We start from the raw sequence: 14,015 nt of genomic DNA on the forward strand, positions 1-14,015 counted from the left end.
AATAACAATTTTTCTAATGACGATGATACTTTTGCTTCATGTCCATCCCTTCGTGGCTAGTAAGAATGGATGTAAACCAGAACGAGGCCCCATATTTTGGTGCCACTAATCATTACTTACTCTTACGTATACTCAGATAGCTGTTTCTCTTGCCGATTGGAACATATATCTAAGTTCTTGGCAATCACAGTCACCCAAGTCTACACATGGAGCACTGACTGATCTATTGAATAATAAGGGAAGAATGATGTGTACACAAACAAGGATGTGTTCGTTTGGGATGATCTGTTTAGCATCAATGTTTGAATACTGCCAATCACTAAGATCGTGGTGCATTGAAGCAACCAATGAATTTCTATTCAGAGTGGATTCATGGGTTGCTTTGATGCACCACAATCCAAGTGATCGTAGACCATTGATCCTGACCCAGGACATCCCAAGGGAAGTTAAAAGCACCCTAAGATCAACAATTAAGATTGAGGCTTAAAGGGCATCTCAATTACCTGGACAACTGTTTGTGTTGCATGACTGGGACTGAGTCTTGTTTCCTCGGCAATCAAGGCCACTATCTTGTGGAGGAGGATTGGTGCATGATCTGCGTCGAATTTGAGATCCACTGCCACATGTGACAGAGCACCTGTCCCATGGTCCCCAGCGTGACCAATCGCCATGGACAGCTAGAATGTAAATATTTTATAGAGATTTAAAACAAAGGCATGGAAGAAAATTCATCTAAAGAAGCTTAATGTATTGAATATAGATTATCAAGTTATTTAACTACTGAATAAAATTTCCTCCTATACATGAGGCTTAAAGTTCTAGAAACTTCTATTAGGAGCTAAATTAAGTAGTTTGACACAGTTTCTAATTTGAGTAATTACATAAGAACTGTTCTTATACAAATTGGTCACGGCTGAATAACTTCCGGTTGTAGATTGTTCTAGAACTTGACTTAGACAAGTTTTCGTAACACTAACAACACCAAATGTAGAAAATAAATTTTGAAGTAATATATGAAACACTTGAAAGTACTAGTGAAATGAAACTGATGGTGAAATTTTACCTGTGTTTTCTCTGACAATTTCTCTGAACTTTGAAATCTACTTGCTCGAGTTCCCATGAGAAAGTGTTTTTGGTGTTGTTTCAGACAACTGTTTATATCTTTAGCTTTTGGAAAATGCAAAAAGGACTATAATTTACTTTAAGTTATTCTGGTACAAGGTTTGTGTCCATTAAAAACTGAAATTACTCGATTTCCAATCGGTATCGAGTCAAGGAGGATGTGACGAACAATGTCAGATAATAAAACACTTGTGTGCTTGGGATTTTTCCTTTTTCCTTTTTCTACTTCTTGGTTAGTCTAGTACACCTTGTATTTTGTATCAATTATTGAAACCTATCACATTTTTAGCAACATGTGTGAGGATATATATAATAATATTTTAATTCTCGGAAATATGGCATTGCATGATATAACTTACAAAAAGCACCAGGTGCCTACTGAGGAGTACTGTTATTTTATCAAGTTTCAAGTATACTTTCAAATCAAATTGCAAATACAATAAAAATAAGGCAAAGTTGATATTTGTTACAATGGCGCAGTATTGGAATATATTCCTAACAACCAACATAAACAAGTCTAACACTTGAACAAAAAATGCCTAAAAGGATTTAGTTCAAAATTGCTATGAAAAACGATATTTCATCCAATTCGCAATTCGGATCGTTTGTTAATTCTCTATCTATAATTTTTCGACTCTTTTACAGCACTTATCTTCTCTCCTGCATCTTAATTATCTATATCTTACATCTATGATGCACTTTTTTCAAATTAGCATTTCTCCCGTATTTTTTCCAGTTGTCAGATGGCAAACGTTTTCAAATTGCTTGTCTGACTATGCACGCATTGCGTACCTATTTTATACGACTTGCAACCTCCTGCGCATGAGTATAGGCTACTTGGAGCCTCTTGTTCACACTGATATGGGGAACAGGGAGGACAATTTAAAATTTCATACATGGTGCAAGCTAGCTTAATTAGTTCCAACTGAAATACATTACAACGGTGATAATATTTTAACATCATTCCTGACTACTTTTAGATACTGAGTAGTTTAGTTCAAACGAATTTAATGTGATGCAGTGAATTAGAATTAAAGGATAGTTACCAGCTGAATTGTTCCCCAACATCAACATGAAAGAAAAAAGATGAAAATAAGTTAAAAACAAAAATTAAATAAATATAATTTCTTCCTTTAAAGACCACAATAAAAGAAAAAGAAGGGAATTTAGTCAGCAGGCAATTGGATAAACGTAGTTTGGTCCAAAAGAAATTGATCTGATGTATTGAATAAAAGTAAAAAAGACAGTTATAATTACCGCCTGGTTTGTTCCCATATTCCACATGAAAAGAAAAAGATGAAAATAAGTTACCAACGGAAATTAATATGTTTTTTTGCTTTAAAGAACAAATCAAAGAAAAAGAAAGGGAAGTCAGGACGCAATTGGACTATTACGTAGTTTGGTTCAAAAGAAATTGATCTGATGCATTTTTGAATAAAAGTAAAATAGAAAGTTATAATTACCGCCTGGTTTGTTCCCCGACATTCCACATGAAAAAGAAAAGACAAAAATCAATTATTACCAGGAACTATTACTTAATCACTTAAATGAAACAAATTAAAGAATCAAAAACAGAAGACCACCAAGTAATCGGATTTGAATTTATAGTTTAGGTTAAAAAGCAATTGGTGTGTAGCATGGAATAAGTGTAAAACGATTATAACTCACACCCTGATTTGTTCCACAACATCCACATGAAAGAGAAGAGATAAAAATTCATTAGTAATAATTAAGAGGGAATGGCTACTAACATCGAGCCAGTGGTGGTACATGATGAAAAATCAAAATTTTTCATATTTCATCCAGAGATGGTATATCGCCCATGGTAACCCTAGAAACGTGTAATGGGATTTTTTTTTTCCTTGAAACGGTTTTTACGGTACAAAGTACAGGTAAAAACAAATGACATTTCGACTGCTCTTCAGTCATTTTCAATGCAAGTTCAAGGTTGAGGGTAAAAATTAACATACTTGTATATAGACATATATATACATAGGAAGAGAGATAATGAAGTAAAAATAGGCGCTAAAAGATATAAAGGGGGTATTAAAGACAATAACAGCATGTAAAAAAATTTTATCAATTAAAAACTTAGGCACGAAATTGAGTCGGATTTTACATTGAAACTTGAATGGTGAAACGTTGTTCGTTTTTACCCGTAATTTTTACCGTGAATTGTTTTAAAAGACTGTTGCTGATAATATTATTTTTAACCCACCAAACAAACATGCATGACCCGTAAAATATCATGGTGCCTGATTTCACATGGAAATTTCAAACAGTAAATAAAATTTACATGCACAGATTGAATAATGGTTTAACAGAAAGATATCATACCAGCAACCACAGGTGACACAAATAAATCAAACAATGGAAGAGCATATTTTGACCAGCACCCTAATAGGTAGCAACAACATTTTCATCCTGTGTCAGCTGGACATCACAACAACATGCAAAATGCACAAACATTTTCCATGATTTTAACAGGAAAAACAAAATGGTGTCCCTAGCGCAAGGGTTACCCTACCTGCTTGTAAACAGAGCCTTAATTTCTTTAATCCATTTTTGGCAATGCATAGCAAAAACCTATCAAGTGACCAATGTTGCGTGACAGACAAATTTAGTCTACAATGATATCACTAACTTTCAGCACAAGCATGAAGAACAGACCATAAGTATGGCAAGCCAATCATGACAAAAGTAGGTCAAAATCTTCTATCGAGTTTCAGTGATCGATATGTGAGATCAGGAAAACACTACATGAGAAATGGAAATCACCACACAAAAATGAAAACTGTCATGTGAGATCATAAATTAACTGTTGAGATAAAAAAAAATCAGTAATCGAGAAAAAGACTGCTGTAGCAAGATATCGAGAAATCAACACCAACTGTCAAGAATGAGAAATCGTTGTACGAGAATAAGAAATCGCCATTCCAGGTTATCGATATATTTTCTCTAAGCGAGTGAGCCACAACTAGTCAGCGGAGTGTCTTTTGGCGGTACACTCTCCTGTCAATACGTGGCAGCCGGGATGTGTTTTCAAAAAACTACGTTATTCGACAGTATTTCCGTGAAATATGTCATTTAAATATATGAAATATGTCATTTAAGGTGGCTCCCTATAGCTTTACGATCGCTCGAGCACAGAGGACGAAACGTTTAGTAATCTGCGCACGCTGAAAGAAATAGGGAAAATTCCTTAAAATTTGGCAGTCTGGTAGCAAACATTTTACTTTAGTTGGAGCTCTTTTTTCAGGGAAATCTATCTGACCAGTTTTTCCACTGCGGTAAAAGACAAATTTGCAAAAATCGAAAAAAAAAAAATGCCTGTACAAAACTTACTTTTTTTGTGTAAAAAATTAGTACCTCACCGAATTTGCTGTATTGTGAAAATTTTGGAAAATTTCACCGAAGGAAATTCAAGACAATATCCGTGATTTCTTATTCTCACACAACGAGTCCTTAATGTAATGCAAATTGCACAGAGCGAAGTTTATTCCAAATCACTTATTTTTTGAATGTTTTTCACAACACGTGGGGCTGCAACGAATTTGAAATTTTTTGGCGGGTTTTAAAACAATATTTCAAGGAAAAACTTCTGGCTTTCTACTGGCTTACTAGCAGATGAACATCTGTATACTTTACAGGTTTGGCCAGGCCTAAAAGCAGAGCTCCTGATTACAATAAATTAACCTGGCTTGAGCCTGCGTTCCAATCGAAAACAGTACCTGGTCAACTGTCAACTTCAAAAAACAAACACGTGATTTCGATGAACTTTAAACCTGAGTCCACTATATGGTCACATGATACTGATCGGCGGATACCTTATTTTGACAGGTTTCAGTTGACCATAACATGGATATCCAATATCAAAGATGTAAGCTGTAAACCAAGGTTGCATGACGTGGCTGACCTATTAGCTGGAGTATGGCCACCATATTGCACAACAACGTCGTCGTAAGGGGCATACGCCCGCGATCCATGCCGCTAGCCAGATCGACCATGAAAAAAGAGTTGCATGGTTTTCTAGACGTATTTCTACGCATGCATGTGGTTGTGTTCCTGCAGTTATGGTGCTCCGCTTGCTGACCCTTCGGACCGCCGGAACTCCGCCATAAAAGCTCAAACAAATGTCGAGAGTCCACTTTGTGTTCAATGTGAGCAACACCGTTAGAACTTATTGTTAAAATATCATTAAACTTCCCCTCCCTCCCACCTTTTGGAGACAGGGTGTGGTCATGAATTATACTGCATCTAATAAACAAAGGGTCACTCCTGTGTGGTGCAGTTAAGTTTGTGCAGCAACTTCTCCCAAGCGATACTGTGCTCTTGTCTGATTTAGCGCATGCTGTCTGACATTTAGCTTGTAGGGCTGGGGAGATAGGTGAGGATGTTTTTCACTCTGTCGCCAGAGGTCGCACGGCCTGACCAAATGCAAGGCATTGTTCTCCCATTTATGTCAACATGAGTAGTTTGTTTGGTGATTTATTATTTGACCAAGAAAATTACTTCATTTTCAGTGGCTGAGAGCAGACCAATTTATCGTTAATTTTTAATTTGCACCGGAGTACAAATTAACATGCTTGCGTTCGTAACTTTCTCAGTCATATAATAAATTAGTAATCATGTGAAAGCTCGAGCAATTAAGGATTTACATAACTCGTGATATTTGAAAATTCTTTCAAATTGCACTCGCCTAAAGGCTTGTGCAATTTTGAGAGAATTTTCAGATATCACTCACAGCGTATTAATCCTATACGATTACCTATACTAATAGCTTTTGATTAAATTTTTTGAGCAGCGACATTAACAAAGAAAGTAGTGAATGTTTGTACCTCACTGTCACTGCAACACATTTTTCAGAGAAGCATTTTTCACCAGATGTCTAACTTAATGCTCAAAGAAATTTGTCGATATCCAACTCAAATACTAGAGCTACTTTCAGTCTAAGGTCACATGTTCCTTTACCTATATCACAGCTCCTTTGTTAGGGAAAAGAACTGAGAGTAGACTAAAGCAACTGCCGATCGTGAACCAATATGGCAGCGCATTTGAAAGCTTTCAAAAATTATTTTTCAAATCTTGTTTGTTCAAATCAAAATTTTTTTTCACCGAAGTCCCTTGGGTGATGTGTAGATTCAAGTAAAAGAGTAAAAGCAAATTAATTTAGAGTCACTTTAAATCAGAGTTCTGTGCACTTAAAAGATACTCTTAATGGTTTACAAACACAAGGTTCCAAAAATAAAGTAAATCATTCAATACTCAGTAAAACTCTTACTAGTTAATACACATGCCTAAATTTCGTACACGTACATGTACTTACCTGTTGATGGAACAGAAAAAATAACAACCAGCAGGAAAATTAAGGGAAAATGTAGCTGATGCATCTCATTTCCTATGAAAAACCGTAAGGGGCCAAAGGTCAATAAAAACACCAAAACAAAAGATCAACCCGACAGAAACATAGTATTTTCTGGAATCGACCATTGCCATTCTGGTAAAATTTGCAAACATTCAAAGTCATAATTTCTCCTTTTTAGCTGATATTCATTGATTTTTACCGATTTTGGTATTTTTCCTCTATATTAATCAAAAAGATAAATTAGCTCCTGCTCCTGTTTTCGCACCCGATAAGCCATAGCAAAATCTGAAACCTTTTGATTACAGAGCTGTTTTATTCACATATTCTAAACATGAACAGAGGTTCTCATCATACAAGAAATTTCAGGCGCATACACTTCTCTGTTTTTAGATACAGATGAACTAATTTTTACTGCAGTTAGGTAATGAGTTACTTGTGTCAGAAATGCAAAAAAAACAACAAAAAAACAATGGGGGTCACCGACCCCCAATCAATTTCATTGGTTATTTTCATTTAGTAGAAATGATGTCCAGTTTTCTCTGTATTTCAGAATCAGATTTTGCCCTCGCACTCGCGCTCTGTTTCTTGAGTGCGTGGGAATACTGCACTCAAGATTTGATGGAAGTAAAGAAAACTTGTTTTACAACTAGGCCGGTAATCGTAGATTAAGGAGTGCATTAGATATGTTGCGTGGGCGCAACGGAGTGATGGGGAATGTTATTATTGCTTTGTGTTTTGATGTGCGTGAGGTCTAGACTTCTACAGTGTAAATTATAAATCACGATTTTTGGAATAAGACCTAATAAATTTGGCTTTGACTCGTAGAATCAGTAAATTTATGCTGTGACCACAAAGCTGGCCATTTACCATCAGCGAGCTACATAACTCGGTGCGTGTAAGACTTATTTTGTTTGAACAAACCATGGTCATTTTCTATAGGTGAGCTACACAATTCGGAGTTAGGTTTTGTTTCATTAATGACCAAATAGTTGTTTGTCGTCAAACGCCATCGGGTTGACAACACAGGGATTCTACACAACTAAATGTTGAAAACTCTACGCTACTTGCTTTGAAAATAAATGTATGCGTGACTTGCATCACGCACTTGTATCAAGGACGTCATTCCTCCCTGCGAGTAAATCTTGATTTTTGTTGCTTAAGTGAGACACAGGGAGACCAAGACGAAATTGGTATACGTTCTCGTTCCTCTCGAACACAATCAATGATATTTAGACTGAAATCTTGTTAAGTTACGTATTGACTGTTTTCGATAAAAAGCTGTGGGATTGCGTGGATACCCCTTATAACCCATTCCCTAAGAAATATTTATTGCTTTCCCATCAACTAAGATTTCTTTGTTGTTAAAGAGAATGGTGTCCGCTCCTTGATCATAATTGTACAAAGTCTTAATTTCATGTGATAATACATTGTTTATGGCTAGTCTTACGCAGCGCTTTCATTTCGTCCAGGCCAAGAAACTCATCAGAGACCTTTCTGCTTGGCAAACTCGTTGGGCATCGCGCCCAAAGTCCCGTTCGCATACAAAATGATGACAGCAATCTTGCCTTACATGTATATCGTCTTATAAGGATTCCCGACCGAACAAATTCACGAGTGAAAATTGACAATGAAGTTGACAGAAAATCATTGCTGTCACTATTAATTTTTGACTTTGGGCGCCATGCCCAACGAGTTTACCAAGCAGAAAGTTCTCTGAAGAGTCCTTTGGCCAGGACGAAACGAAAGCGCTGCGTAAGACTAGCCACGAACAAAGTTTTATCGCAAGTAACTGTCAACTTTATGTCAATCTTAATTTCATCATAAGTAAAATTTAAGTATACCTCCATAAAATGTTGGAATGTGCCTTAGGCCCGGTCCAAACGCCGCTCCACTCGCGTGCCGAACCAAACTTGATTAAGTTCGACTTTAGAGAGACTTTGGAGCGACGGCTGGTTCAGACGGCGTATTTACGTCGAACTTAATTCGGGAAGCCGGTAGTAACAATTTTCGACGAGAAAATATACGTTTTGAATTCAAGAACTCTGTCCAAATAGGAAAGCTGTGACTAACATTTCGCTGTTATAGCAATATTTAGGGAAGCAAATTCAAACTCAAGGTTCAGTGTTTGTAATTAGACAGGTTTTCTCCCGGTTAATATTCGACTTGTTATGGGAAATCTCACAAGCTGGGCTATTATCACGAAGAAAACGCAAAAAATGAATTTGCGCTAAAGAAACTCACTTAAACAGTTCCGTTTCTCATAAATCGAAGGCATATTTTTAGCGACGACTTCGAGTTTCATGCATGACTGGTCGCGCGAACTCAATTTTGAGCCAATCACGAGTCCCGTTATATGAAAAATACATTACAGTAATTTATGCATTAGGTCCAACACATGAAGAGAACGCCATATGGATCAGCTGCCGCTCCAACGTCGCATAGTGCGACAGACCCTGCCGAATTTAATGTTGTTTGCCGCACCAAACCTAACCTGCCGAACCAAACTGATTCAAAGGCCGCTCTTCTGCCGTACTTAACTCATCAGTTAGGTTCGGCGCATGAATAGAGTGGCGTTTGGAACGGGCCTTAGATATTTGACATCATAGTCGCATCGAAGCGGGAAGTTGGGGCCTCCATGTTTGTTAAAGAAATTTTCAGAAACTAATTTTTTCCTCTTTAGCTGATATTTGTTGGTTTTACTACTTCGGGTATTTTTCCTCTCTGTTAAACAATAATAATGAAACAATTGCAACATTTAAAACAATTAAGCTCCTGGCCACACTTATAAATTAAAAACATCATATCAGTCAGGATGCTGTCCCTTAAAATATGATTTTTTCCAAGATAATAACGAGATATAATTTACATAGTTTACCTTTCTAGAAGAGGAAGTTTCAGCTCCTCCAAAATGTGGTGCTACCCTCTGAAAAAGACAATAATAAATATGGAATATACAAATCAACTGTACAATTAGCGATAGCTCAGGTCAATTTTTATCTTAAAACGGTCTTGAAAAACATTGACTCGCAATAAAATACTGAAGACAACGGTTGCAGCTGTTAATTCAGCAACAAACCATACGTTTTATAATTTTACCTTTAAAGCTTCCATAAAATAAAACTTAGATAAAAACAAACTGACCGACAGGAGTGAAGGAAACATGGCCTTTAAGTCAAGAAGTAGCATTGTGTAATAGGACCAAAAAGTAGCTAAAACTGATGACAGGAAAAAGGGACTTTTATATTAACAAATATATTTTTTTTGCTCAACACAAAATAAATAGTCATACAGAATTAACTGCAGTAAATAATCATTATGCAGATTAAGAAGAATAAGAGCTTTCAAATATTGTTATCCCTGCAATTACCTGTTAATTTGCTCAGTATTCTTTTGGTCTCTAAGGGGTTCAGTCTCAAAATGTATTAGAGTACCACAAGAAAAACTTCCTTCCCGCTGTCTAAAGATCAAATTAATGCCCACAACATTAGACACATATGCATATCCATGTTAGTTGCCAAGTGCGCTTTATATTTTAATTAGCAGGGCTCGAAAAAAGTGCCATCAACTTGTCCGGGGCAAGTAGATTTTCCTGCTGGGCATGTAACTTTTCATTCTCACTTGCCCCTGGACAAGGGCCCTGGCAAGTTGTCTGCCAACTAAACTAAAAAAAAATAAACTGAGGCTTCCTCAGGAGAAGCAAAATTTGATAGCGGCTTCTCCGAAGAGCAAGATAGAATTAAAGTTCTTCAGAACCCTGAAATAGCCAGTTCACATTCAGATTATAAAGTATGAGTGCTAGCAAAAATAATACATTAATAGACATGTTTTCCTTACAACTACCTGCTATTCTTCAGTGTTCTTGTGGCCGCCAAGTGGTTCAGTCTCAAAAGGTGTTGGAGTGCCGCAAGAAAAACTTCCCATTGTCTGAAGATTCATTTCCAAAACAATAATAAGCACACCTGCATGCAAGCTGCCAAATGTGTTTCACATACAACAGCCAATAGTTAACGTTTCTGGCAAATATAATGTCAAAGTTTTACCAAGACGTTTTTGTCATTCTCCAGATTATGATGCATGAGAGCTTTTGTAAATAATACTAAAAGGTTTTCCCTCCAATTATTGTCATTGTTCAATATCCTTTTGGCCATCAAGTTCAGTTCAGTCCAAAAAATGTATTGGAGTGTTCATGAAAAACTTCCTGTTGTCTGAAGATAAATATCCATAACATTAGCTAGCTAGCACACCTCCCAGTGTAAATTGATGAATGTTCTATATATGTTTAAAAAAGCCAATAGTTCCTTTTTCTACCAGACTTACATGTAAATTACCGAATCAGTTCTTCCTTCGGGTTGCTGGAAATTTCCAAGGGGGAGGGGTCTCAAAACCCAAAATTTTTAAAGGAAAGTATAAACCAAAACTGGAATTTCCAGGGGGATTAATTTGGAAAGGGGGGGAGGGGTCACACCAAAAGAACCACCTAATTTTTAGCAATAAACATATGTTCTAAAGCATACGACAAGTAGCCCTCCCGATTATTGCCCATCCTCACTCCACCCCCAAACCGGGTGCTTGATGTAAAAGATATGAAGTGGCACTGGAGTGTTTATGCCGGTAAGCATTATCCCGGATAATGAGGTTGCTTCCTATTGGCCGGTTCAAAAGACTAATTCCCGGGGTTTTAATCGTAGAATTAATGTTTGCGCTCACTTTAAAGTTCTCGCGGGTTGATCGATTACTCTGTACTCATGCAGCTCCAAGGAAATGGTTTCCTCAAGCTGCTCGGCGATCTGTAAGAATCTTTGAATGAAACCATTCTTCATTGAAAAACGAGAACGACAGTAACTCAGAAACATAGAAAACCTTTTAAATCAACATAAAAAGAGGAACACTATTTAACTGAGGCTTAAGCTTGAGGTAGCTCAAAACAGTTTCCAACACTTAGATTTTGATGGGTCGTTATAACCACTCTTTATCACTTGAGGCTAAACTCATGATATCAAAAATTTTGCCCAATTATTGGTGAATACGTTGTTATCATTTTTGTGACACAATAGGCTATCATAGCAACATTTTGACCTCCTAAAAACACCGTTAACTACAGCTTTAGGTGCTTGTAATTCAAAACCGGCACGGTGAAATTTTTTTATTTTATCAACTTTTGATAAGCATGATAAGACGTAGCTTTTGGCAAAGTTTAAAAAAATTCTCTAGGTAGGGTTAAAAGCCACCTTAAATTTTTGAAAATTTAAGGTGGAAACTTCTGAGGGACTGAAACATACATATATTGCAAAAAAACCGATTATATCTGACCACGATTTGGGAAAAGTTAAATAAGCGTCTCCCTCGAATAAACGCCCCTCGTTTTCTCCTAAATTGGAAATAAGCGCCCCGGGCGCTAATTCGAGGATTTGCTGTAAGCGAAATTAAAACAAAGAAATTTATAAAATGTCTCACAGCGCATGGTTTCAAATCAGGAAGACTCTACAACGTCTATTGAAGAGAAGCTAATCTCGCCGAAGCAACTTCATAATTTTTACAGAAAACGGGACGAAAGTTTCTACAACAAAGAGGTCCAAAGAGTCGCTTACCGCAATTTGGCAATTCCCTTCAGTGTGAGACTTCCAGCAAACGTTGTGAAGACTAAACTGAACAAATCTTTTCGCCGCCATTCTCTAATGATTCCTGGCTCACTCTACTTCTCGGTGTTTCTTTCTTATATTTTGCCTCCATTCTCTAATGATTCCTGGCCCGCTCTGCTTCGCGGCGTTCCTCGCTCATAAGCTGTTTTTACCTCCATCCTCTATAATCGAGCCCATTTTCTCCTAAGCTTGATACTATCGCCACCGGGATTACGAGTATGTTAATTAGGGCCCATAATGCAATCCAGTCACCCCACACACCAGCCATAGTCATTCTACACAGATAGATGTCCCGTGCTCCAAGACTGATCTATTCACTGAAATTAATAGCTCGTAGTTTACCGGCGGAGAGCGTAATTTTGTGGCACTGTACGATACTCTTCCGAAGCTATATAGCTGGTCATTTATCACATGGAATAAACAGTTGCCATCTTTGGGGGCTGGCAGCTGGCGATATGCAAGTCCTGCATTTTCCACTTCTAACTCTTTGGTGATTCACTGTAGTCGGAAGCCCTTTTACAAGTATGTACAGAATTTTAATAGTGTTTTTTCTAAGTCAATAGCCTTTGAAGTACAAATAGCAAGTGTGGAATATTTCAGTCTTTTAGAATGATAAACACGCATGTCTTTTGAGTGAAATTTTTAAATATGTTCTCACCTTCCTCTGATATAAATCCACGCCATTCCATATATTTGGTGGAGATCATTTGCGGTCCAATATATATGGGAATCATTTCCGATTCAGGATCATTTGCGGTCCAATTTGGGGATCATTTGCGGTCCCGTACAGAACTCAACTCCAAAAATCTAATTGACTCTAAAGATTATAAAGAGGAGAAGTCATGAGGAATAATCTTTTTATAAGAATTTGCCGTAAATTTTTATTTCCCAAATTGCTAAATATGAGACATTTTTGGGCAAAACATCGTGATATTTTTCACGGCTACAAACCTGAAACCACCAGTGTTCACGCAGTTCCGTTTTAATGCCCAAATATCACTTATATCACTCCAAAATAAAGTTCCAAAATCCAAAGTTCAATCATGCAGAGAAAGAGATTGCTGTGAGAAAATGTAAAGGCCTGGCTAAACTAGGAAACATTGTTTCTTGTTATGTTTCCCGGGGTGGCTAAATGAGCGGGGAAAAAAAAATGTTTTACTGCCCTGGGGCCTGTTTCTCGAAAGCCCGGAAACTTTTCGGGCCCGCAAAGCCATTTTTAGTTAATCTTTATCTAAAAACAGAAAGGTGTATACGCCTGAAACTTCTTGTATGAAGGGAGCTTCTGGTCATATTAAGAATATGTGAATAAACCAGCTCTGTTTGAGATTTTGCTTTGGCTTTCCGGGTGCGAAAACATTTCGGGACCTTCGAGAAACGGATCCGTGGCGGCTAAACTGGGAAACATTGTTTTGGAAAAACAAAGGGCCACGGATGCACATCATAATAAACAGACTTTCCAAGAAGTCTGGGGAGACTTCCAGTCTTTTTTGTTCCAGGGTTTGTTCCCTCATAAATTGTGATCTCAGAATTTTCCATTTGCTTTTGTAATAGTCCCTTGTGATACTATATTTCTCTGACATCTGTGCATCGATTTGACAGTAAGCCACTTTCTTATTGTCCCTATTCATGCAGTCTTCATGAGCTACATCCCACAAAAGGTTGTACAAGGCAATCTCTTACTTTCTCTCCCTTCCCTTTTCCACGACCAGCATGCTTGTCGCTCTTCCACTTCGACTTCGCGGTTATTGTTGTACGCTCGCCGTTGCTGGGAAACATTTTTAATGAGCAGGACTAGAACCTAGTCAACATTGTTTACATGGTGGCTAGACTGGGACAGATATGTTTCGGCACACAATCTGTGTCCGGGAAGCAAAAATGTTTCCGCAACA

General features: G+C 37.4%; 1 protein-coding gene and 1 long non-coding RNA gene across 2 annotated transcripts in view; both read right to left on the minus strand.

Moving 5' to 3' along the window:
- Positions 1 to 2,607, minus strand: part of LOC110053462 (fibroblast growth factor receptor 4-like) — a 37,226-nt gene extending 34,619 nt beyond the window's left edge. The window contains exons 1-2 of the mRNA XM_089281468.1: positions 2,586 to 2,607; positions 504 to 677 (exon numbers count right to left, since the gene is read on the minus strand). Of these exons, the coding sequence (XP_089137594.1) occupies positions 504 to 677; positions 2,586 to 2,607 (196 nt within the window). The remainder of the gene's footprint in view (positions 1 to 503; positions 678 to 2,585) is intronic.
- Positions 2,608 to 6,447: 3,840 nt separating this feature from the next.
- Positions 6,448 to 10,359, minus strand: LOC149095949 (uncharacterized). The gene is made up of 3 exons (XR_016204690.1): positions 9,855 to 10,359; positions 9,363 to 9,410; positions 6,448 to 6,520 (listed from the first exon to the last, which is right to left on the minus strand). It is a non-coding gene; the product is annotated as an uncharacterized LOC149095949 (long non-coding RNA).
- Between the last annotated feature and the right edge of the window lie 3,656 nt (positions 10,360 to 14,015).

The sequence above is a fragment of the Orbicella faveolata genome, unplaced genomic scaffold (assembly GCF_042242905.1).
Source record: "Orbicella faveolata isolate gen_17 unplaced genomic scaffold, um_ofav_v1 contig_48, whole genome shotgun sequence".
NCBI classification, from domain to species: Eukaryota; Metazoa; Cnidaria; class Anthozoa; order Scleractinia; family Merulinidae; genus Orbicella; species Orbicella faveolata.